This window comes from Heptranchias perlo, chromosome 5 (genome assembly GCF_035084215.1).
Source record: "Heptranchias perlo isolate sHepPer1 chromosome 5, sHepPer1.hap1, whole genome shotgun sequence".
NCBI classification, from domain to species: Eukaryota; Metazoa; Chordata; class Chondrichthyes; order Hexanchiformes; family Hexanchidae; genus Heptranchias; species Heptranchias perlo.
Window position 1 is genome coordinate 78892640 of NC_090329.1, and position 26374 is coordinate 78919013.

General features: G+C 43.3%; 1 protein-coding gene across 1 annotated transcript; it reads right to left on the minus strand.

Annotated features, from left to right (window-relative positions):
* Positions 1-1476: 1476 nt before the first annotated feature.
* Positions 1477-17598, minus strand: LOC137321432 (heparan sulfate glucosamine 3-O-sulfotransferase 5). The gene is made up of 2 exons (XM_067983821.1): positions 17492-17598; positions 1477-2401 (listed from the first exon to the last, which is right to left on the minus strand). The coding sequence occupies exons 1-2, from the start codon at positions 17596-17598 to the stop codon at positions 1477-1479; spliced, it is 1032 nt and encodes a 343-aa protein (XP_067839922.1).
* Positions 17599-26374: the final 8776 nt, after the last annotated feature.

A 26374-nucleotide genomic window follows, 5' to 3' on the forward strand; every position in this document is an offset into this window, starting at 1 on the left:
CACCTGATAATTATAACGATACCTAATGCCAGTGGTGAGAGTTACTAGTAACTTTTGACAGCTAAAATTGTGCTGGAACCACTCAGCTACAGAGTAAAATTGCTATACAACACACCACAATAGTCGTTCACCCATATTCCTTATCCTACTTTTTTTTAAAAATTGAATTTACTGACAGCTCTAAGATTAATTTTCCATTTTCTAACTGGTAGCGGTTGTGTCTCTAAAAACACACTGTAAGATCAAAATGTTGCTGCATTCCCTAGGGAGTCATTGGTAAAAGTCCTTTCCTTCATTTTGCTTAGTAGAGCTAATTGAGTGTGAGTAAATAAAACTTTATACTTGGGAAAATATTTTTTTTAAACCTAGAAAACATGAATAAACTGATGGTAGTTTAGAGCTTGGCAGGTCCAATTAATCTAGTTTTCTAAATATATTTATAATTTTTATGTCAGCACTTTTCCCTGGATTTTTTTTCCGAGAGAAAATTGCTGTGCATTTACTTCAAAGTGAAATCACTGTAGAGTCAAATTTTGTGACAGCTGTGGCAATAGTGAGCCTCTAGCAGCTTCAAAATGACAGCAGTTCACTACAATCAGTCAAAATTGAGGAAAAAATGTAATCAAAACCATCACAACATGCACTAATGATTGTACTATATAAACCTAAAGCTGCAGAAAGAGCCATTTCTCATTGAAACACACACACGTCAAATAAAAAAAACAAATAGCTTTTCAGATTCTGCAATTGAGTTTAGCAGTTTCAGCCTCTGGTACGAACAAGGTTGCCACCTTATGCCAACCCCAAACCAGAGAGGGGATAGAATAGGGGTAGGCAGTTGATGTAATCATGACTTAAGGGTTCCAATGTTTGCTTTGTTGTTCAAGAGTCAGTGAAAATCTTAGCCACCTTAATGACTAATATCTTCACACCATAAGACATGGGAAGTGTTAAAATCTGACTTTTGGTAGCAGATTTGTATTTAAGAAATATCCAGGCACCTCACTTAAAAACTGAACTGTGTGGTCCCAAATCGGACAGAGTGGCAACCACACATGAAAGGTACTAAAGGGAAGTGGCAATGGTTGATCTCTGTTTAAGGTCGGCCTTATTCTATTTACTATTGCCTGTTTGATTTACAAATGAATTCCTAGACTCGACAATAGCTTTAAAAAAAACTAAACATATTTTGCTCCCTTTGCCAAATGTATAAGAAGTAAATATGATTATAAAGCAGTGATCTCTGCTTTACACTCACATCACCCTAAAGCTAGCAAATGGAAGAAAATATAACACCCTAAAACATAATTTTATAAGTATGTCATATTAATAACAAACCTTTATATGGTCAGCTGCACACTATCCCATTTGCTGGAAAGTATGACTGCTGTTATACGTCAACCATTGAAAGTATTGGATATCACTCTCTTGACAATTTTTGCTTTACATCAACACACAGTGTTGCAAGGGTCACTTCTACGGCCAGCTAAATGTCCTTCCAGTGATCTGATAAAACTTCTGATTGAAAGGATGAAAAAACTTGTGCAGTTTGTTAACGACCAAGGGATCCACTTCAGGATGTATCCGTCCCTTGCTGCCTGCCAGACACTTGTTAAATACAATGTTAAACCGCAGACAGTAGAACCCCCTTGTAGCATTAAAGTATAAATTATACTGGCTTATTCTGGGGGGGAGATTCAGAAACTTCTCCACTAGCTGGAGTTCAGGTAACGGCTCAGTTATGAGGCGATCGCCATCCACAATGTGAAACTGTTCAATGGGGAAGTACTTGAGCCATCTCTCCAGGTGTTTTGTGTATATACTAGTTCTCACAGCCTTGTATTTAGTGTTTACCTCGCAGGTAGTGGTGTCAATTGCTAGCTTCTCAAATTTGTAGTACGTTTTATTCTTCCTTTCCTTTCCCTCCAGCACCTGAGTGTAATCTGAAATGGCTCGAGTTGTTGGCTCTCGCACAATGATCAGCAGTTTGATGGACGAGTTCATTTTGTAAATTCTTTCGGGGACTTCCTCGGTGATGAAGTATGCTGGGCTTTTCTCAATAGTGATTTGATAAGGGTAGGAAAAGGGCATTTTTTTCCTGTACCATTCAATACCCTTAGCATAGTTTTCATCATTGTCAAAAAAATGGATTTCCTGTGAGGCTTTGACTACAGCTGGGTGTAAGTTCAGCATTTCGAGCAGGGCACGTGTTCCACCCTTGCGGACACCAATAATAATGGCCTGCGGAAGCTGTTGCACCATGTTGTGTAGTCTGATTTGCTCTTTTGTTGCATTGCCTCTGCGTAAGTCATGTGACAAGCCTCGCTTGTACTGTAAAGCACGAAGCATGATTTGCTCTTGGTCCCCAAACTGACCTTCTATAGGACATGTGGGCTGGAGTCTGTAATAAAACAAGCATAGTCAGTGAAGCTCTCTTGGTTATCAATACATCTGTGCTATTTTAATCAATTAGTGATGACAATGGGTCATTATAAAGATATACACAAAGAAATATATGTTTTCATCTCACTCTTATGTGTTGTAATGACATTCATTCATCAATTAACTAAAAAAAAATCTTTCCCTCGAGTAAAGTTATGCTTAGCTTTGGATCTTTCCTTAATAAATAGCTATCATACCAGAAGAAAAGGATCCCATGGCAATACTCATGTTTTTTGAATATTATAATCTTAAATTAGAAGTGATCCAGCTCCTGAGGAGTTAGGACATTACCTCTGCATAGCTCTGTCATGATTGAAACAGTAGACCACCAAATAAATGTGATGTGTTCCATTGGGGGTAATTTTCAACTTTGCCGCTGGGTGGTAAGCTGGTGGAGAAGATCGCCCGCCCATTGTAGGACCCGACTATTTTCATCCCGTTGAAATCAAATGGATTCTACAAAGGTCGGGCAATGCGTTCCACCAGGTCATCTCCCAGCGGGGAAAAATGAAAATTACCCCCATTGTATTTCAGGTAGGCTGGTGGACCATTTGGGACAAACTGCCTTGAAGAGAAAGATGGCCTTCACGTCTCATGATAAGTGTGTTATTCTTAGTAAGGGAACAGTAATGGAATCGTAATCACAGTAGGGTTTACAGCTCATTCACCAGCCTTCCTGCCCGAATGAAAGATGTGCGGAATTCAACAGTAGTGATGGGAGAGATGTAACAGAGAAAATGGAGTGAAAGTCTAATATCTAATACAATAGTATTAAATAATTTATGCTCAATTTTCCTGAAGCTGTTTAGCATGCATACCTCATGATCTCCTGAATATTAATTTTAATTTATCAAAAGTAGATTTGCTGTGAATTTTCTGAAAGTGGATTAATTTGGTACATAAATGGAGCAGAATTTTATTATGTTCAAGTGCCAACATATTTTTGCTGCAGCACAAATTAGAATTCAGCCCACGATTGTTTCCCTTCCATTGCTCCTAATGGGAATTACTTATATACCGATTGAACTCCAAGAGGCCAACAGGAGTATTTCAACTTTAAGATCCTATCAGCAGTATCATTTTTTTAGTTGTTATCTCCCAATACCTGTAAACAAGGAAGATAAGAGCACACAAGAATAGGAACTGAAATCTGTGTGATGAAGAATTGGTACAGAATATTGACTTATTGACTGAGGCAAGTAAATGTATTCTGCAGAGTCACTGTTTCGTTTGTGTATGTGTCCAAAAAACACCATAGGGCTGATTTTAATTCACTCCACCTGGTGTAAATAGTTGTAAACAATTTTACAACACCAAGTTATAGTCCAGCAATTTTATTTTAAATTCACAAGCTTTCGGAGGCTTCCTCCTTCGTCAGGTAAATGTTGGAAGGAGGAAGCCTCCGAAAGCCTCCGAAAGCTTGTGAATTTAAAATAAAATTGCTGGACTATAACTTGGTGTTGTAAAATTGTTTACAATTGTCAACCCCAGTCCATCACCGGCATCTCCACATCATGGTGTAAATAGGGCAGTAGTGGTTCGAAATGGAATTGGGTCACTTAACGCTGCATTTAGACTGGTGGTTCGGCTGCCACCATCTTGGTCCAAAGATAGATGGCCGGAGTGCCTGCCTGTTTTAGGCAGGTGGCCACTTGTAATACACAACTTAGGGTTCTATGACTATGGCGTTGAGCTGCCTAACCAGTGGTTGTTAAAGGGACCACTGGAGGCCACTCAAAACAACGGCCGAGGCAGTGGTGGGCCAGGAGGAGCAGGAGTGCTCACCTGTCGGAGTCACCTCCTGGGTTCACCTTCCCTCTCCCAGGCTCTGTCTGTCGGCTGGCTCAGCATGGGAACCAGTCATTATACCGCCCTGCAGCAAGTCACCCGCTTGGCCTCCGCAGCTCACCGGCAGCATGTAAATGAGGCCCGGGCCTCAAAGTGGCTCTGACCTCACGCCACCAACAGTGGGCACGCCTCTACCACCACCCGCCTGTTATCCACCTGAAGTTAAAATCGGTCCTCGTATATTCCATGGGGATAGCTGATGCTTTGCAGTCTAGATATTAATAGCTGGTTTTAGGCAGAGGTAATGTAATCAGTTTGGTGAGAAAAGGAAGTTGTGAGCAAGGGTATAGGAGTCAAGATGGGACATTAACTGTCAGTTAAAAGAGTGGCACATGCTGGAAAAAAAACCTGCAGGTACTGAAGGATTGAAAAGGCACGGAGGAAAATTCTTTGGTCTATTTCTGCTGAAGATCAATTGTCTTTTTGTAGATTGTTTTTATCTACACACATGACACTATATTGGTATGTAAACAACAATTAAAATTCATTAATTAAACAAATCAATGCTAAAGCAATTACTCAGGATGAATATTGAACTTGGAAAAATCAATCTCATTGTATGGAAGTTATCAAGTCATGTTCAATTGTCGAGGTACTTATCATAACTCACTACTGGTCACTGACACATCCTCCATTTATTTCCACCACTGCTTTGGTAGCACATGTAGTACTCCCTACCCTAAGGAAATCCCATGGCTAGTATTGAAACTGTAGCATTGGCAAGCCTCAGGGTTATCAGAAGAGAACATAAAGACTATGCATTGTAACTACCTTTACGCTAGTGATATTCTCTTAAATTGAAACAGCCAAATAAGGACACATATAAATTATTGACTATTGCATCTGAGACAGAAATGTGCAGCACTACAGTAATTCTCTTCTAACTTATAATCATTAGGAGTAGATAATTAACCACTGTAGAATCATCTAATCATTACTAATTCATAGCAAAGTCTCAGGTTTTTAGAATCTAATTTAAATATCAGAGGAAACACTGTGCTTTCTTAAAGGAATGGCATACTATGGACATCTGAAATACATAGCATTAGTGGCTATAGACTGGTAACTGAATTACTATGGCTCTGTTGGCATAACGAATGGTTCAAGTCTGACCTTTTGGGAAGTTAATGGGCAACTTCCTATAAATATTTTTAAAGGACCTACCCCTTCAGTATGAACCAGTATATTTACTGCACAAAATACAGATTCCTCTTTGCCTATCCTCTGACATTTAAAGTCCATTTGTCATTTTCTTTTCAACTCAGCACTTGGTATAAGCTTTGTTAATTTTACATCGAAGATTGATAGATTTTTGTTAACCAAAGGTATTAAGGGATATGGGGATAAGGCAGGTATATGGTGTTACATAAGAAAAGGCGGACTAAGTGCTTTACAGCGTCAGAAGATAATTAGATATAAGTAGGGCCATTCGGCTCATCTCAATTCATCCATCCAAGAGATCCTAATGTTTCCTCCCCCTCCCCCACTGCTCTATTTGGAAGTTTATTCAACATGTTCATCACTCTTTGTGAAAAAGGATTTCCTGCTATCTGTCCTAAAATGATGAGTTTGATCTAGTGTCTCCTAGTTTTACTCTCATGGTTTAATTCAAAGTAATATTCTGGGTTAACTATTTGTATATTCTTAACAATCTTACATACGTCTATAAGATCACCTCTCGAGAAGCCAAGTCTTTCCAGAATTTCCCCATAACTCCTAACACTAGGGATCAGCTCTTCTATGCACTGTCTGAAGTGTTTGACTGTCTCGCTAGTTTCTTGATGACCAAAACTAGACACAGTATTCAAGGTGCGATCTGACTAGAGAACCATAAAATTTGAGTATTACCTCCTCTGACTTGTATTGTTTTGGCTATGTAGTTCAATATCCTATTGGCTTTGTTGGTCGCTGCTCTGCACTGGTGGGACATGTTTAGGGTTAAACTACTAAGACTCCTAGGTCTCTTTCATAGGAACATAGGAACAGGAGTAGGCCATTTAGTCCCTTGAGCCTGCTCCTCTATTCAATGAGATTACGGATGATCTGTGATCTAACTCCATATACCCGCCTTACCCCCTTTTCCCTTAATAATACCTTTGGTTAACAAAAATCTATCAATCTCAGATTTAAAATTAACAATCATTCTTAATTATTTTGACACCATTCATGGCTTATGTGGGGGGAATTTTAACCCCGCAGGATGGGCAGCAGAGGGGCGAGGGAGGGGGTTAAATTCTTAAAAATAGGAAACCCGACCCCAACCCACTGGGAACGCTCCTATTTCCGATTTGTCCGGGACGAGTTGGGGGTTGTCTGAGTATCCCGCTCTGGAGAGGCGGGTTGGTAATTAGAATATGTTAACGAGGCAGCTTGTCTCAGATTTTAGCAGTCGTTTGGATTTAACGGCTTTGGGCCGGGTTTCTCAGTGCTAGGGAAACTTGGCAGCTAAAGGGAGGAGGGAGCTGCCGGAACCAGCACGTAAGTGTTTTTCCAGCACTGCTTGTCAGCCAGGAGGCGCAGGAGTGCTCCCCCCGGCCCCCCAAGCTAACCTGCCCTGATCTGCCTCCATCCCCGCAATTAGCCGACCCCCCCGCCCCACGCAACTGCAATCAGCCGACCCCCACCCAGTGATCTAGACTCCCCTGCAATCTCTCCTCCGCGATCTCTCCCTCCTGCGATCTCTCCCTGGTGTTCTCGATCCCCCCCCACCCCATCCCCCACGATCTCAAGCCCCCCCCCCAACCATGATCTCTCCCTCCCTCCCTCCTCTCCGATCCCCGGCTGTGCCCTTCTACCGCAGGTCTTCCCACCCTACAGTCAGCCTTCAGCCTGCCTCTCAATCTGGCTGGCTGCTGGGAGGGAAGTGGAGAAAAAAAAATTGAAATGAGGTCCTGCCATTAAATTCGGCAGGACGCATTTCCCATATTTCTGAGTTTCCAGGCCGCTGACAGTTGCCCCCGTTCCCTCCTCGCCTTCCCTTAAGTGTCGGGGCCTGTGTGTCTATTGTTCTTTCTTATGTGTAATACTTTACATTATCTGCATTAAATTTCATCTGCTATGGTTCGGCCCACTTACATATCTTGTACAACTCATTCTGCAATTTCTGAACCGCTTCTACCCATTCTACTGTCCCTTCTAGTTTAGTATTATCTGCAATTTTGACCACTTTCCATTGAGTTTCCAAATCCAGGTAATTTATGTAAGTAGAAACAGTAGCGCTCCCAGCATTGAGTCCTGAAGTACCCCACTTAGTACTGACCTCCCACTGACATAACTCTTCTAACAAGACTCATTATTTTCTACCTTTCAGCTAGTTTCTTATCTATTCCCAGGTTATACCCTGAATCCCTACAGCTTTGAGTTGTGTGAAACTTTATCAAAAGCCCTTTGGAATTCAAGGTACAGCATATCATAGGAATTAGCACAGTTCACTTGGATTGTCGTTTCTTCAAAGAAGTTGAGGAATTAGTCAGGCAGGATCATCCCCTTATGAATCCATGCTGACTGCTGTTAACTAGTCTGGCTGTGCACAATTTAGCTGTTTCTACACTTTAAAAGTACTTAATTGACTGTAAAGCGTTTTGGTTTGTAATGAGGTTGTGAAAGGTGCTATATAAATGCAAGATTTTTCTTTCTTCTTTCTCAAGTTTAATCCTGATAATCAATTCCATTGTTTTACAGGGAATGGAAGCAAGACGACAATAACATATGCACTTATATAGCACCTTTAATGTAGGAAGATTAATGGGTTTGTCATTGTCTGTGTCTCTTCTGTCACCCTTTTTGAATATGAGCACCACATAAGCCTCTTGTCAATCTACTGGACTCTCTCATAATGATTGTCAATACCTCACAAATCTCCTCTCTAGTCTCCGTCAACACTGGGATAAATACCAGCTATCCCTTGGGATTTATTTGTTTTGATCCCATTTAGCCTATCTAGAACTTCTATCTCATTTATACAAAGTCATTTATTTTACTTGGGGTATTTTTGTTTGGCAAGGGCATGTTGCTCATGTCTTCCCTTGTGAATACTTGGAGGGAGTAATCATTCAGAATGTTTATTATCTTGTGCTCATCCTCAGTCTCGAGCCTGTTTGCATTTTTCATGGTTTTCATCTCTCCTCTGACTGCCCTCTCGCTGTTGTGGAACTGAAAGAATTGTTTTTACTGTTATGCACAACCTCAGCTGCTATGCTTTTTTCCAGGTCTCTCTTTGCCCACCTTTTTAATGTGTTTCTGCAGTTTCTACTTCAATTAGCTCCATCTCTTATTCCAGCAGAGAATCTGCCAATTCCTACACAATGGGCTCGATTTTCGGACCTCCGAGCTGGCGCGTTCGTGGCGGGGGGGCTCCGAAAATCGGGTATTCCCGGGGCGGGTCTGGAGCCCGACTCCACTTCCAGGTTCCCCAGTGACGCGCTTAGATGCGCGCGCAGCCCCCGCATGTGGGACTCCCGCCGGCAATTAAAGCCGGTGGGATCCCACTTAAACCAATTAAGTAGGTACGTCAGGTCATTTGCATACCTGATTGACATGATATTTTAGGAGGGGTGGGATTTTCATATCAACTGGGACTGTTTCCTGTACTGGGGGAAACACTCCCAGATGAAATGGACGTGTTGCAGCCACCAGCCTGTGGCAGCTGCAAAGGTCCATTTTACAAGTTGGCGGGGGGGGGGGGGGGGGGGGGAGACCCTCACTCATTGCAGGAGGCCACTCTGTCACTTTGGACAAAGTTTGGCTTCCACCACCCTCCTCCTGACAATAAAATTCACAACCTTGCAACCTCAACCCCGGTGTGCAGACACATTTACCTACCTTGCGGACCCCCTCAAACATATATCTTGCCGATGGGGGTCGCTTTAGCTGCAGTCATGACCTCCTCAGAGGGCGACCAGCATCACCAGCCTCGCCGACCACGCTGTCCACCTCTGACACGTGGAGCTCCACAACACAATGCTGTGACACATCCACCTGCACAGCAGGAGGGAGGGCAACCGCAGAGAGAGATGCGTCGCAGAAGGCACCACCCTCGCCACAGGGTCTACAGACCGAGGCTCAGAGTCACTCGGCATGTAGTCGTAGATATCTGCAGCCTCCTTGATGCCAAGCTGTTCCCGGCTGGCCCAAGCACCACCTTCTTACCTGTCGTTGTCAAAGTCACCACTGCCCTCAACAACTTCTCCTCCGCATCCTTCCAGGGTGCCACCGGGGACATAGCCAGCGTCTCTCAGTCGTCTGCACAAAAGAGCCCTGCAAATACACCTACACCCACTCTGCAGTGACACAATGGATGGCATCAGGTGTGGGTCTTCATAGTGATCCTCAGGAAAGGGCATTATTGCGCAAACCAGACAAAATTTTCAAAGACGTGGTAATAGTGGTGATAACAATTTTTATGATTTTTTGCAAAACAAAGGAAAATAAATGAAAAACATGACATTTCGTCTTTCAACCCTGTGCATCCCCTTTGTGCTCACAAATCCTTCGCCTTACATTTATGGGAACCCCTACGTGGTGCTACCCCTGTGGCTTCAGCAAAGGTAATGGCAGGTTGCTCTTGTCCATGCCCTGACCGATGAGATGGTTTGTGCGGACGCCTTCTGGGTTTCGGTGCCCGTGAGGGCCCCTCCAAAGACTGCTCCACCTGCACCTGTGCAGGGGCAGACTCGGCCACCTGGAGAGGGGGCAGCATTGCGGGTACTGGTTGAGAGGGGGGCAACGGGTGAGACGTGGGAGTGCTTTGAGTGGCGTCCCCACTTCCATGTCCCCTTTCACCATCATCCCTCTCCTGGCCCAGGTCCACATCACTCCTTCCACCCTGCTGGACGACACTTTGGAGGACTTGTGTGAAGCCTTGGAAGGCCAGTTGTAAGGTATCTGTCAGCCTGTTTAAGGCGGCAGAATGTTGCTCATCCTGAATCCGAACGGCCGTTGTCAGGGCCTGAATGGACTCATTATTGAGCCGTGCTTGACGCTTGATGGAGGCTAGCCTTTCCTCCATCGCAGACATTCCTGCACCTACCCGCGACACTATCTCAGAGATGCCTTCACGTCCCTGTCCAACGCATGCAGGAGTTGGACTCCTCTATCGTCTGCGCGATTGTGGAGAGTGCGTGTGGCAACTGTTCCAGTACCTCGGCAATGTGCTGCTGACCCTCGATGACTCTCCTTTTTACGGCTGGCCCCCAGGGTTCAGCATCTGGGTCCAGCTGAGCAGAGCCTGGAGAAGAGTGCTCCCATTGACGCGGACTCTCCATGGCTGCCCCTGCCACCAGGGTCTGCTCGTGCTCACATGTGCGTGGTGACTCACCATGTACAAGCCCAACTAAGTGAGGACGGGGACCCACCGAGGTGTATTTATCTGCGCTGGTGGATGGATGGCTCAGATGTGACGACGTACCCTCAGAGGCCGGCAGGTCCTCTGAGGAATTGCCCTCCACAGTCAGCCTGCAAGAGACCAGAAAGCAATATTAAGCATGTGGACAGATGTTGAGGTGCTGCAGATGCCAAGTGATGCTAAGGTCATTCGCTATCATGAGTGTTAGATTTCTGTCACCAGCTGCTTGTGCAATCCCAGTCGCGGCATCCACCACGGACAGGCACTCCCTGTATCTTATCTCGAGTGCCTGCTGCTCCGCATCTGTTAATGCCACCTGGTGTGGCGGGCCTCCTCCGGTCCTTGCCCTCTCCCGGGCATTCTGGCATCTCTTCTCCTATCAAGGCAAAACACAGAGGCGTGATTGAGTGATGGTTGCATGGTGACCCGCTGCATGCATTGATGTGGGTGGGGTTGAGCGTGAGGGAAATGCATGGGAGGGTGCATGTGAAACATAGCCATGAGATTGTATGAGGATTGGGTTGCGTGGTAGTGTTCGAATGGGAACTGGGGCGGTGAGTACCTGCAGGCAAGGTGAGGATGATAGTTGAGTGGATGTGAGGAGTGATGTGAGAGCATTGTGGTGGCAGTGCAGAAGGAGTTGTGTGGTGGTGGAGGTGATGTGGAAGACGGAGTGTGCGAGAATGCGTAAGTATACTCACTTTGGCTGACCTGGTTAGGTCATTGAATCTCTTCCTGCACTGCACCCAGGTTCTGGACACATTGCCACTGCTGGTGACCTCCTCGGCCACCTCCAGCCAGGCCTTCTTGGTGGTGGAGGGAGCACACCTCCTCCCATCCGATGGGAAAAACATTTCCCTTCTACTCCTCACCCCATCGAGCAGCACCTGGAGTGAGGAGTCAGAAAACCTTGGAGCAGCCTTGCCTCTGGCCTGCTCCATGCTCCTAAATTGGTTGTTTGCTGCAGGAGGAGCATTGGAGGACTGCCCCTTTAAATAGGGCTCTTCCTGCTGACAGCCTGTGATGCGGGTGCGCAGTGCGCCCGCTGCGCAGGTCTAGGACAGGAAACCCGGAAGCCAAGGTAAGTGCCTTCAATTAGGCTGCGATTGCTTGCGGAGCACTCCGAATTCACTGGGCACGTTACCCACGCGCCCAGTCGACCCCCCCGCTGCCAACCCGCCTCCCTCCTAAAATCGAGCCCAATGGGTCTTAATTGAAACAAGTTACACCCACCCCTCAATTTCTCTCCTCCTCCCTGAAGGCAATGGCTGATGCTGGTCTATGGCCCAACTGTGTGATGACATCGCTTTGATATATCAGGCAAATAACCATTCTTTATGTCTGAACTTGAAGACCAAATGGTGGCAAGTTACTAACTGTATGGGGGCCAGAACTGAGCCCAACTATGCCTTTAATTCACATCCACACACACACGCTTTCTAATAGTGGTCTCTGGATTTGGATCAGGAGTTAGTAACCGGCTGATCTTTTTTACCTTCCCTGAGGCTAATAATAATGTCCCTCCACCACCTTGGCTGAGATCAGCGAAGTCAGTAAAATCCACGGATCAAATCAAGGATTTTCCTGGTCTGTGTGGATAAGTATCATACTAGGTAGTTTGTTTACCCACTGTGGCATCAGTGGAGCCTGAAGTCATTTTTGTCATCCCTTTTTGGAGCTGAACTAAACCCTTCTTCCACGAAAGCCACTGCTTCCTCAAAACACAAATCCCTGAGTTCAGAAAGTCTTGAAATGAATATTCAGCCATAAATAAATGTTTATGATCTGGATATGACATGTAGGGTCTATATCATATTCAGAATCAGTGTCTACTGTATCTCACCAGTACAAGGCTGATTCAACCTGTGATAGCAGGAGAAACAGCATAAGATGGGCTTCACCAACTCCAAAGGAGGAACGGGAAAATAACAGGTTTTCTGCGTCGTATAAATAAGAATGAAAGAAATGAGCTTTAAATCATATTAACATGATGTCAGTTTATGACACACAGCTGACATAACTACATTAAATTTCTGTTTAAATTATTGAGCATGTCTGCCTAACAGAACAATTACAGAAATGGATTTCATCAAAGATTTATTGATTCTAATCATAAATTACAGTGTTCAGTTTATTGCTAGTAACAGTGGGACCAGTCAGTGAAACATATCAATTTCCTTTTCAATATCCAACAGTTCTCTTCAGTTCTCTTCTTCAACTATTGATTAACAATTCTTGCATTTCTTTCTCCTGGCAGTAGTGAATTGTTATATATATATATATATATATATATATATATATCTACAGACACACACACACACACACACACAATACCCTCAGACAGAACATCTGTACACCAGCATTAATGTTAAATGTGTTCATTCTGATCCCACTGACATCAATCCATTCAGTGTGAATGTACAAAGTAACCCAATTTGAATTTTTAAGTCCCTTGCAAACAGTGTCAGGTCAATTTTACTATGGGTTGCTTCAGGTTAATTTCTGCTTTTTAAAAGCAAGAAAAAACTAGCAAAGGTCTATTTTTGTAAAAATACTCATATTGCTAACATAAAAAGATTACATTTTTGCTGATGTGGTTATCATAATAGGCAGTTACCCAGAAAGCACTTTATAATTTAGAAAATATAATTAATTAGAAATGCAGATCTGCAATTCCTGCTGGTCACATCAGAAATAATTGGAAGTCAGACAGGATGTGACAATCTGAGCACATCTGGTGTCAAGTTGTGTATGAAAGTCTATAGTTTGACACACATCTCATGTCACTGCAGCAGTAGGCTCAGTCCATGTGTGTGTCAGGCACACTGCTGCTGATCAATCAAGCCAAAACCAATGACCTTTCAGATTCAGAACCCCCCCCCGCCCCACCCCACCCCAAATACAAAATGACAGAACTGGCAAAACAATTACTCCTTTTTTGATTCTTTATATTTTTAAATTAATAAATTCATAAGCTATCAGGCTGTACCAGAAATATTGGATGTGAAGAGGGGGGTGGCGGGGGGTAGAGACAAGATCATTGCATCAATTATAGCATTTGTAAATGTCAGGGTGCTGGTTGGAATGAGAAGTACAGGATAAGTGGGAAGAGATTTTTTTCTAATTACGAGTGGTTTGTGGGGAAGTGCAGACTTAAATTACTATGGATTTTCTTCTGTTTTAGCTCTTTTATTCTTAATTCTGTTATTTTTATTTAAACTTATTTCATATAATTCTTACTCTGTCTCATTCCCTTTCTTGTTGTTTCTTATTTTGTTTTTCTATTCCTTTTCTCCTGTAGTACTCATCCTCCCCTTGTGGACTTCACTGTAATTACAGTTAATTTCTGGACATTTACAGCAATTGTGTCCAATTCTGGGCACCACACTTTAGGAAGGATGTCAAGACCTTAGAGAGGGTGCAGGAGAGATTTACTAGATACAGGACTTCAGTTATATGGAGAGACTAGAGAAGCTGGGATTGTTCTCCCTAGAGCAGAGAAGGTTAAGAGGAGATTTAATGGAGGTGTTCCAATTCATGAAGGGTTTTGATAGAGTAGATAAAGTGAAACTGTTTCCAGTGGCAGAAGGGTCAGTAATCAGAGGACGCAGATTTAAGATAATTGGCAAAAGAACCAGAGACAAGATGAGGAGCATTCTTTTAAGGAATGAGTTGTTATGATCTGGAATGCACTGCTTGAAAGGGTAGTGGGAGTAGATTCAATAATAACTTTCAAAAGGGAATTGGAGGGGAAAAATTTGCAGGGCTATGGGGAAAGAGCAGGGAGTGGGACTAATTGAATAGCTCTTTCAAAGAGCCGGCACAGGCATGATGGGCCGAATGGCCTCCTTCTGTGTGTATCATTCTATAATGTTTATGGTTGATCAGAGAATGACAACAGAAAAGAATATTTCTAAACTCTTCCTCTTCACTGGAGGTTACTGTAATGCAGAATAGCTAATTTTACGTTTTGTTTTCTCCTTCATTTATCATTTCCATTTTTGACTCAGATGCTAGGGCCTACCTGAGAGTGTTCGAGGTGACTCACGTGCTAATTCTCAGCTCACTCCCTGTAAGGGACGACTCAACATTCAATACCTTTCCTTCTTGCCGCAGCTGCGATCAGGAACTCACCATAATTGGTTTTATTCACACAAAATAATTTTAATTTTAGTTATTATTTGTTTTTTTTTACACAATTTTTGTTATTTAATTTTATTTCTGAAATATTGTTTTGTTGAATGGAAAATATTTATTAGTGATTACTATAGTTAATGAAAACCAAACTGTAGTGAATCCCAAATATTTAATGTTGTCCATCCATGAAGCAGCACAGAGTATAGGAGCCACATTGTGCTGCACCACCACAAGTTGTAAACTTCCTTAATTACTCACTGAGGAAAATATTATTATTGAAGTTGTCATGTGGACAGAATTTTACTTTTGTTACTTAGGTAGGGTGAGCCTTGCTGGACCAGCAGTGGGTAGCTTACCTGCGCTCAGTGCTGATAAACTATATAGTTTTAGCTGGTTAAACTCAAGCAGTAGCCGTGCACACATTTGGGGACCCCTAAGCCTTAAGCTCTGCAACCTGTGCTTAAACTCTCTAGACATAAGTGGTATCTGTCCCTATAGAGAGACAGTGTAGGAGCAGTCACCACCTAATCCGTATCAGGCAAACAGAAACTCTACCTCTGTAAATTTCTCAGTAACTTGGTTTGGAGACTCTTACATGAGATGATTGTTTTCCGCATATGTGAAACACCCAGCTGACCAAAAACAATTAATTTTAAAGATGGGCTGACAAACAGACTAATGAATTTGGAGAAGCTTTATTTGAAATGCAGTTGTTTTTCAGTGTTAGCAGTGGAATTGTTTGATTCATTTCTGCTAACATATAGGGCCTGATTTTGCTGAAAAAATAATGATGCACGCCGTTATTAACGTGCAAATTAGCCAGCAACTTGTAGCAAGGAAGAGATACCATGTAAATTGTGAATCGCCACAAGTTGCTGGCCAATTTACGTCGCTCTGCCGTTAGCTCTCACCCTTAACCTTCCCGTGATTTTTATGAAGTTGCCGCATTTGCTTATTAATTGCCCATTAAACTCGCCATGGAAAGTTAAGTCTAGCAATTAACAGTGTAAGTACCCTTTTAACGATGTGATAATTGTTAATGACTGCCAATCAACCTCTCTTGCCCAGAAAGTGAACAAATAATTATAAGCGGGGAGTCTCATTCCTTCAGGTTGTGAATTGTTTTAGGAGATTTTAAAAATGTCAAATTTAAAATTGAAATTTTTTGAATTCACTCACTCTAACTCACCCTCCTTCTCAGTCCTTCCTCTGTTTATTTCTCAATCCTTAAATCTCATTGGTTAAGCAAATTCACTGTCCCGTTGTTCACCAAGGTCCCAGATGCCATGTTGTCCTCACTGCCCCATTATCAGCTCACAGTTCCAGCAACTTTGGGGGCAACATTTATTTAAACCTAAACGTGTATGAACAAGTCTCACTAACGGGGCACGCCGTGAGATGCCCCGCTCCAGAAAAATCTCGCCCAATGACAATGTAATTGCCAGCTCCACCTAAAAAACTGTACATTTTAATTTTGAATTTTATAGCTAAATTAGAGAAAGTGCAGAGCATTGCTTTAGTCACAGTGTTCTTGGAATAACCTAAAACAGTTAATCTTTCTACCACACACAATAAAATGGCCAGAATTTGCTGTAGCAGGGCATCTAACGCCATCTGCCAGTAGTTAGAGTTGCTTCTACACCCTTCAGCTCAAAAATGTTTTGCCCACAAAGTTGCTGAAAGTGCAAATTGATAACAGGGCAGCGAGGGAAACAGGACATCTGAGACCTGAGTGAACAGGGCAACCAATAGGGTATCTCCTTAACCCATGAGATTTAAGGATTGGGAAATAAACACAGGAAAGACTAAGAAGGAGGGGGAATTAAAGGGGGTAAATTAAATCAGGTGCAGAAAGAGAAATAAAGGGAGGGAAAGAAAGATTGGATTAAGAGACAGAGAAAAAAAAGACAGAAAGGAAAAGTAAGAAAAAAAATTAAAATTTGACATTTTACAAATCTCCCCGAAAAAATTAAACCCTGAAGGAATGAGACTCCACACTTGTAATAGTTAATTTTCGGTGGCAGAGAGGTTGATTGCCAGTCATTAACACTTATCACATCGTTAATAGGGTACTTACGTTTGTAATGACATGGCTTAACTTTCTGTGGCAAGTTTAATGGGCAATTAATAGGCAAACACAGCAAGTTCCTAAAAAAAGGGGGAGGTTAAGGGCGAGTTGCCGTTTTCGTGAAGCTAACGATGGAGCAGTGCAACTCTGACAGCAACTTTTAGATATTCACATTATTTAACCATGCATCTGTCCCTCGCCTGAAGTTGCTGTACCATTTACTCATAAATAACGGCGAGCACCATTAGCCTTGCAGTTATTTTGACAGCAAATTCTGGCCCCACATTTTCTATAAAAATAACTACTCACCTTAATAGACATGTTTGTTTTATGCTCCTCTCTCCCATCCCTTCCCTGCCTGTCAAGCCTGGTCTATCCCTAAGCCTCTGCCAATGCTGCCGTGAAAGCACGGGAGCTGTGTAAGTCTCAGGTTGACTTGCGCTCTGATTTTTCATCCATCAGACTGGGGAAGCGTTTCGTCTTCCCCTGAGGGCTCTCCGAGATCCTGAACTTGTAGGCGTGAACCCACATTTGACTACTATGTTAAATAGACAAAGTACATTCAACTGAAACTTATTACGTACAGAAAAAAATACGGGTAATTCAACACAAATTTTACCCTTTAAATGTCAAAAAAGAATAAGTATACTAACCTATCCAAGCTCCCAACTCTGACAACTATGTACAAGAGACTTCCAACAGCAAGGCTGCCCAGCACAAAGAGCTTCTGTCTCAGCAACGCCTGCTGTTTGAATAGCATGGCCCTCCATCAATCTTCAGGACTGCTTCTTCAGCCTGCAGTGACCAGAGAGTAAAAGCACCAATCAGAAATGTGGAAATTCATAGGCTACCATTAATTAGAAGTCAGTTGATCAATCATTTGGTTTTAAAGGTTAAGTAAGCATATACATTTTTTAAAAATGGAACCCGTAGATAATCCTTTAGATCAATATTTTTCTCCCATAATGAAGAATGATGATTCAGTGTAAAGGTTCCAGGAGAGTCCATTCATTATTTAGTCTTTTACACCTTAACAATAAGGCACAGTGCCAATTTACAGGGCTTAGCAGTATTCCTTTGCATTGAAATCTTATCAATCATGACATTTGTTATACCAACTCTATGTAGAGCAGAAGGACTAATTTGTGTCTTTGACCAGAGAAAGTTTTGATTCTTTCAGCTGTAGTGTTGCTGTAGACTTAAAAGGGGCACTGATACTATTACTTTCAGAAGAGTGAAGCACCTGGAATAGCATTCAAACTTCCCTCAAATTCACTATATTGTCTATTGGATTCAGTTCACATTGTAGCAGAAGGTGAAACAACTTAAATTTTCTGGCAACTTTTTTTTCCTTTGCAGTACAAAATTTTCTAATCTAGTATTTCAAATTTTACTTTACTCTAACTTCTTGATTTCGAGTGGAAGATATTTAGTGAGGCAGTAGTACCAGTGTCGCTATGCACTTCTGTCTTTGTAAAGTAGCTGAAGCCTTTGGAATGAACTCAGCAGACAACAATGTACCTTTAAGCATGTCAAAAATGATTTTCACTGACCAAAGAGCTATATTCTCCTACTGCTCTTTTGGTCTGTATTCAATGAGTCCCATCTGTTTGAGCAGAGCATAATCTCTGTTTTCTTCAAGAGTTACATAACATTCCCATATGATATTTATTATCTTCCCATTTCCTTCCCTCTTTAGGTCTCCCATGACACACACCAGGCTGCCTACATGAAGATAGTAAAGCAATGTGTTACCAGGCTTCTGCCACAACTGCTCTATAACCTGCTGTGAGCAAGTGAATGAAAGCAGCTGCAGGATCAATCTCCCTCCAACTTTCTTTTCTTCTCCCCATAGAGCAGCAGCAGAATTTGGGAATTCACTGTGTGGCAACTAGCAGCCATTTACCCATGTTCTACTGCTGGGGTTCCAAGGCCACTGAGATACTCGACATATTTATTCAAGCAGATGTCTTCACATATTTTATGCTGTATATTATATAGAAAGAGAATCACCGGAGAAACATACAAACTATTTCTTACTTCCCATGGTTCTGTGAACGAAAAAAAAATGCTAATCCTATTACAGTCTTCACAATATAAGCTTCTTTATTTTTCCATCAATTACACTAAACTAAACTCTTCCTAGCTTCAAATGATCAGCTGTAACCTTTACAAAGGCAGCAGCAGCAGTGGTGACAGGTGCCCACCACTTTGATGGAGCATCTATGAAGACGTATTATGTACAAGACTGCTGCTGTGCTGGCTTACAAAAATCAAATACACTGAACATAATCCCCATCCCAATATAACAAATGAAAGCCAATTGAATTACAATTTTAACCTTTCTCTAGGCTTGAACAAAATGCACTCGAGTGAATTAACATATTTCCAAGCAGCCTAGTGGCGTAGCATGTTAGCACATCAATGCACTGAACTACAGAATGGGTTCGCAATAGTGAGGCTACATCCTGCCTTGGATAGTATGCCAGTAGCAAGTTTTTCCAATCATGCCAACCTGACAAATGCAGAAAAGCTGGCTTAACTGCTTCAAAAGAGCTGAGAGTGTCAAAAAAAGCTGGCAGCTCATAAACAGCCCTGGATATGGACCTCCGACATGTGGATACACTGAAAGTGCAGTGGGGGCTCCGACTTGTCATAACTCGTGCTGCAGGTTTACCCAACTTTCAGCTTTTGTTCAGGAGATGATTGTGCCAAAAATTGTGGGTAGTTTCCCTCATTTGCTACAGAAACATTGTGGTGGATTTTACCTGAGAGCAGAATCCAAACAGCAGAATGTGTCGGCTGGTCACCCGGTAATCCCCACCTGGAGGTCAGGTCCATTTTGAGGACTGGGCCTCATTTGCATTGGGCCGTTGGGGTCACAGCTGGAAACCGAGTGAGCCGGAGAAGGCCACCTGCTCTGGGCTGCCGTGATATCAGGTGGCCTGGCCGGCCTCTGGGCCAGAGGAAAGTAGGTTCCTGGGGGGTAGCCCGCACTGCGGAGGAGGGAAGCTGGAGCGGCAGTGGCGCAGGCTGGGTTTGTGGAGCCTGGAGGAGCAATCCTGCTCCTCTTGGCCCCACAGAAATGAAGAGGAACTCACTTGTGAGGTCCTTTTCGGCCAGGCTGCCAGCCGATAATGGTTTGAACGTGCATGGCACACGTTCTGCTCAAATCAGCCCAAAAATGGCATCGGGGTCTTATTGATGTCATAGAATCCTGATTTAAATATTTCAATCAGCTGGGAAGAAGCAAAATGGCGACAGCCACCTCAATGGTGGCAGCAGGGCAATAAGTTCTTTCACTCCATTTTCAGGTCGCTATTGTACAGTTTCCTTCAGGCGGGAAGCCTGAAAATTCAGCCCATTGTGTGTTATTAAGGATATGTATTAATACTCAATTGCTAAATCTGATATTTAAATTGTTTTAAAATTGTATATAGAGTTGTCATAGTGACAGGGAGGTACTTTTCTTCTCCTAAACCCCAATTCTCATAGGCAATTCTTCTTCCCCTCCCACCCTCGTTCATACTGCTACTCTTCTTTCCCTCTCTATTCAGTTTACGCTGGCAGTCTTCTCTTCTCCCTCCATTTCATGTTGTCACTCTTCAACATGTGTCCCTTCAATTCACGCAGGCACTCTTCTCATCTCCCCTCTCCCAAGTGCTGCTTCCACTTTCTGCCTCTCGCTGCTGCTTCAGGGAATAGAACGCTGCTGCACGCTGTGGTGGAAGTTCCTGATCTTGCCAGAATTCCTGCCATTGAAATCCTTTGGAACAGTAACAGGAGGAAAGAGCCAGGAGTGGCACTGTGGGGTGGAGTGGAAGCAGTGCCGTTTTTTGTCTGTGAATGCAGACATATAGACATGGCCCGGAAAATGCTGACTGTCCACAGAAGGTGTGATTGCAGTGCCTGCTCAATATCCTCACCAAGAGGCCTGAGCCTCTTTAATGGTCATTCCTTTTCTCAATATTCATAGCGGGCTGCGAGTGCTGAACCAGTGATCACAAGCAGTTCACCATTTGGGCCTCAGAAATCTGATGGCTCCTACGCGGAGCTGAGCCAAAGGAATGAGTTAAAAGGGGAGAGGGTGGTAATCACAGGAGGGGAGCATAGAGAGGCCAACACCAGATTGGAGAAGCATTGATGACCCCATAAGAAATCTTTAAAAAAACTTACCTGTCCCATTTTTGCGAGTGGCTTGAAGTGGTCCCTTTAAGAATCGCTGGTTAGGCCGTTGAGTACCTATTAATGATGCTGTTCTGCCTGTTTATACCTCAAAATTGCTTCAGGAGCTAAGAACATTACAGGACCTAACCTGCATATTAAAAGTGGATTCCTACCTGAACAAAAATGGCGGTGGAGGGATTGGCAGTGGGGAATGAGGCAGTAAGTTCAGATCTGCATTTCTCGTAGCACTACCGTTCTGTTCCTGCCCAGTGGTGGCCATGAAAATCAGCCCCACTTTGTGCTTAGAAGGCTATATGTTTAGACCCTACCATAATCAGAGGTGGTAGCCTAACATAAAGTTGACGAGTTGCATCTTGCTGACTCTAAAGATAACAGAAACGCTATGGTAGCTCATTAGGTAAATATACTGCCGTTCCTTCATCGTCGCTGGGTCAAAATCCTGGAACTCCTTTCCTAACAGGACTGTGGGAGAACCTTCACCACACGGACTGCAGCAGTTCAAGAAGGCAGCTCACCACCACCTTCTCAAGGGCAATTGGGGATGGGCAATAAATGCTGGCCTCGCCAGTGATGCCCACATCCCATGAACGAATAAAAGAAATTTTTTTAGCAGGGGACTGAAGTCTGCCATACAATGCATTAATTCCCAGCTTCACTAACCAAACATTTCATGTTCTACATCTTTCAATAAAATCCAAACTTTAAAGTGAAGAAATATATTTGTTATCTCTTCAAAAACCAAAAAAAAAAACTTCACACAAAGAAAGAGCAATAATACTTTTGTAGAGAAACACCTTTTAAAACAAAATGTTATCATTGTGGTCTGGTACAGTTTCATTTCCTTCTTTAATTTGTGAGAACGAATTTGCTAGAATCTCCGATCTATATGCTGCCCCTTGGCGACATTACCTACAGATATGAGATCTGCTTCCACATATACACTGATGACACCCAGTTCTACCTCTCCGCCAACTCTCTCGATCACTCTACTGCCTTTGTGTTGTCAGGCTGCTTGTCCGACATCCAGAATCCTGGAACTCCATAACTAGCAGCACTGTGGGAGAACCTTCACCACACGGACTGCAGCGGTTCAGGAAGGCGGCTCACCACCACCTTCTCAAGGGGCAATTGGGCAATAAATGCTGGCCTTGTCAACGACACCCACATCCAATGAATGAATTTTAAAAGTCTTGGAAGAGCCGGAAGTTCCTCCAGCTAAGCAATGGGAAGACCAAACCTATCATCTTTGGGCCCCGACGGCAAACTCTGTTACCCCTGCTACCAACTCCATTCCCCTCCCTGACCACCGTCTCCGGCTGAACCAGACCGTTTGCCAGTTTGGTGTCCTGTTTGACACTGAGCTGAGATTCTGACCCCATATCCTCTCCATTATAAAAACAGCCTACTCCCACCTACATAACAGCGCCTGCCTCTGTCATTACCTCATTTGTCATTAAAGCCTGCATCCATGCATTTGTCACCTCCAGACTTGACTATTCCAATGCTCTCCTCACTGATCTCCCATTCTCCATCCTCTTTATATTTCAGTTCATTCAAAAATCTGCTGCCAAGTCCCGCTCACCTATCACCCATGTCCTTGCTGACCGACCTCGCCTGCGGGTCCCCCAGTGCCTCAAAGCTTTTACCTTGCATTTAAAAACTTTCATGGCCTCGCCCCTCCCTCTCTCTGTAACCCCCGCCAGCCCTACAATTTTCTTCCCCACAAACTCTCCGTTCCTCTAATTCTGGCCTTGTGCATTCATCCCTCTCTTCACCCCACCATTGGCAGCTGTGCCATTAGCCACCTAGGTCCCGTGTTCTGGAATTGCCTCCCTTAACCCTTACGCTTCTCCACCTCGTTCTTTTTTAAGACCTTCCCTGAAAGTCACTTCTTTGACCAAGCTTTTAGTCAATCCTCCTAACATTCTTTTACTTGGTATCCACTTTTTTTTCTTATGTATCTATGAAGTGCAAGTGGGGTGCAATCTTAACGGAACCAGAATTCACCCCAAGTTCCAGCCACAGGCAGCTGATCTACACCCTCTCCACCCTTGATCCGGGCTTAAATTTTGGGCCTTGGTCCACAGTGGGTTCACCTGATGCTTGGGTCTTACAGTATTACTTTCTTCATAATACAATCTTCTGTCAGATTAATTGCAATATTTTCTGTTTGGTCTTATCCTTCTCTGTTTGATGAAAGTTTAGTGTGTTTTAATAAGCCATTCTGTCTTGCAACAATCTAGTTGAACCTCCTGTAAATTGACCTTGTGTCATCTAGGATTCAAAACCTCAGATGTCTATCCGTACAAAGATCTTGTGCTCTTTAGGACTCAGATTTTCCTATTTTACCAGTACCATCTGCACTTTTGTTTTGCTCTCTGCCATTTCAAAAGCTGGCAGTATCAAAACATACTTGAGATCATTTCATGCTTCAAATTGATGTACTAGGTTTATTTTTCACAAGTAAAGCACTTTCAGAATAGTACAATTTTTAGATAATGAATGCACTAAATTGCCAGATGTCCTTCAGCATCTAAATGTAGAAATGTCTCATATACCTCAAGTATTCTTAATCGGAGCAAGTCTCCAATACAGTTCATGGGAGTGCTCAATCTTGTGCCTCGCTTCTTCATTGCTCAGACCCCACACTCGTGGCTTAAATGTCCCATTTCCCTGGAGTTCACAACATATTTTGTGTATTCTTGCAGCACTTCCCTTGGGCCTCATTGTTCAGTTTTCCTTCATCACTTATTAGCACCTCCCACTTGCCCCATTGCTTGTCCCCACTCTGCCCAAGCTCTGTGCATCTACTCTCACCTCCCATTGCCCCTTCCCCCCATTACCCGTTTCTCTTTACTCTTGCTTTCTCAGTCGCCATTGACTCTAAATTAATTTTCTCATACTATGTTTTGTAACCCTACTCAACAAAGCCCTCCTCCTCAACGTAGGAGCACGCATAGCTTGTCAGCAGCATTTAAATGAGGCCTGAAGCCAAATTTGGCTTGGGCCTCAGGCCTCGTACAGATTGGCGGGTGGAGCTGTCGCTCTGACAACTTTGCAGCTGTTTTGAGTGCAAATTGAATTTCTCAGCCGTTGTTTCAAATTATATATACATTGTTTTGAATTATATACAGACTGCTGTTTATAATTATATGTATGCTGATTTAAATAAGATAGATATACAAAACTAGTTCCACTCCCATCTGCAGTGAAATGATCTTCAAATCTGTTGCACTCCTCCCTATAAGGTTTTAAAAAGATATCAATTTGTGATTTTTGAAACCAAATTACATAAGGCAGATCTTGCATAAGCTCATTAAGCGAGATCTACATTAAAAAAAAGTGCCTTAATCACAGGATGTTTGAATGGCATTAACGTGCAGTGTTTATCTCCTACTAATATTTTTCCTTAATGGACAAAAGTACCCAATAACATCTTATATTACAGATACAGTAGCCACTTAGAGAACTCCCTTTGATGTATCACAAATTCTGATATCATAGTCATGAATTCCTAATTAGTACTGTAACCATTTAAAACATTCTCTCTAAAGGTCCCAAACTTATAATAAAGAAAGGCTATTGCGAGGGTTAGCAGCACCTGTCGTATTTATCAGTATTTTAGGCAGTTTCAAACTTAGACTTCAAACAACTTTAATTTAGAATACATAAGGAGTTAATTGTAATGTTAAAGTGTTGTAGTGAAGTTTATTACATGTAACTTTATCTGATCTTTCAATAAACGACTGAACTGTTGAACTCCCCAGAGGATATCTCATTGACTCCTTTGTGTGTTATCAATCAGAAACATTTTATATCAAGCTCCAAGAAGGCTTTCTAAGTTGCAATTATTATAATGGTTTCTAATGGTCTACATGTTAAGTTAACTGTAATTCCTATGACCATGGGATGGAATATTAAGCCCCCTTCGATGGGCAGGAAAGGGTCATGGTGGGGGGGGGGGATTAAATTGTTAAATATGTGATACCCGACCCTAACCCGCTGCGAACGCTCCTACTTCCAGTTTAACCAAAGCGGGTTGGGGGGGACGGCCGAGTAACCCGCTCGAGAGGCGGATCGGTAATTATAATATGTTAACGAGGCTCCGTTCCTCAGATTTTGGCAGCCATTTGAATTTAACGACAGCAGGGCAGGTTTCCCAGGACTCAGGAAACTCATCAGCTGAAGGGAGGTAAGAACTGCAGGATCCGGCAGTTTAGTGCATTTTCAGCACTGCTTGTGGGCCAAGAGGAGCAGGTGCGCTTGCCTCCTACGCTCCAAGCAATCCTTCTGCTGTGGTCTCTCCCTCCCCACGATCGGCCGACTTCACTGCGATCACTATCTCTCCCCACCACCCCCCCGCGACGATCTCTCCTCTCGTGATCTCTCCCTCCCACCCTGCTGCCGTGTTCAGAGACCCCCACCAACCCCAATCTTCTCAATTGCCGCGGACCGCCCCCAGCGGTCCTGGATTGCTGCCTTCTATAGCAGGCATTCCTGCCCGACAGCAGGCCAGCCTCTCAATCTGGCCGGTTGCCGGGCGGGAAATGGAGTGAAAAAAAAATCTAATGAGGTCCTGCTGTTAATTTCGACAGGACCTCCGCCTTCCCGGTTTTTCACAATTTTCCGGCTGCTGACACCCGCTCCGCTCCCTCCCCACCTCCCCGTAAATATCGGGGCCCATGTTTCTGGCCAGGCTTCAGAGGTGAAGCTGCATTAGATGCCAGTTACTTGCTAATTCTTCTGTCTTAACGAACTATGGTAGTTCCTCTGTACTTTTTCACTCAGCGCCATCAATATTTATAATGTGCCTCATGAGCCTGATGTCTTACCCAGTTTCATTCTTAAGGGGTGAATTTCCTTGAGGCTTCTCCTGTACCCTCGCCATAACTTCAGCAGAAACCCCGTTTACACGGGTAGCCGGAGTTTCGGCTGAACTTCCGCTGAAGTTTGGGCGGCAGAGCTAGAGAAATCCCAAGGACATTTACCTCTCCCCTCCTGCCTCCTTATTTCACAACGGTGAGAATTTATTTTCTGTTTATGGTGATTTTTTTTTGGTGCTCATCAATGCAAGGGATGTCAGCTCAAGGAAATGGAACACTTTCATGTCGCAGGCATTTTGGGCCCAAAACTCCATAATCTTTTTGGGGAAAAGTTGGTGTAGTTCTGACGGAGAGGGGTGGGATTTGAGGTGTGAATCAGATACGCTGGGGTGTCACCCATTTAAAATGCATTGCACTTCCGCTGGGTCCTGGATCTGAGCACCCACTGATCAATGGGAGAGGACCTGATAGTATCAGTTAGATCCTGCAGGCCACAAAAGTTGAAACCCAGAAGCTCTGTAAGCT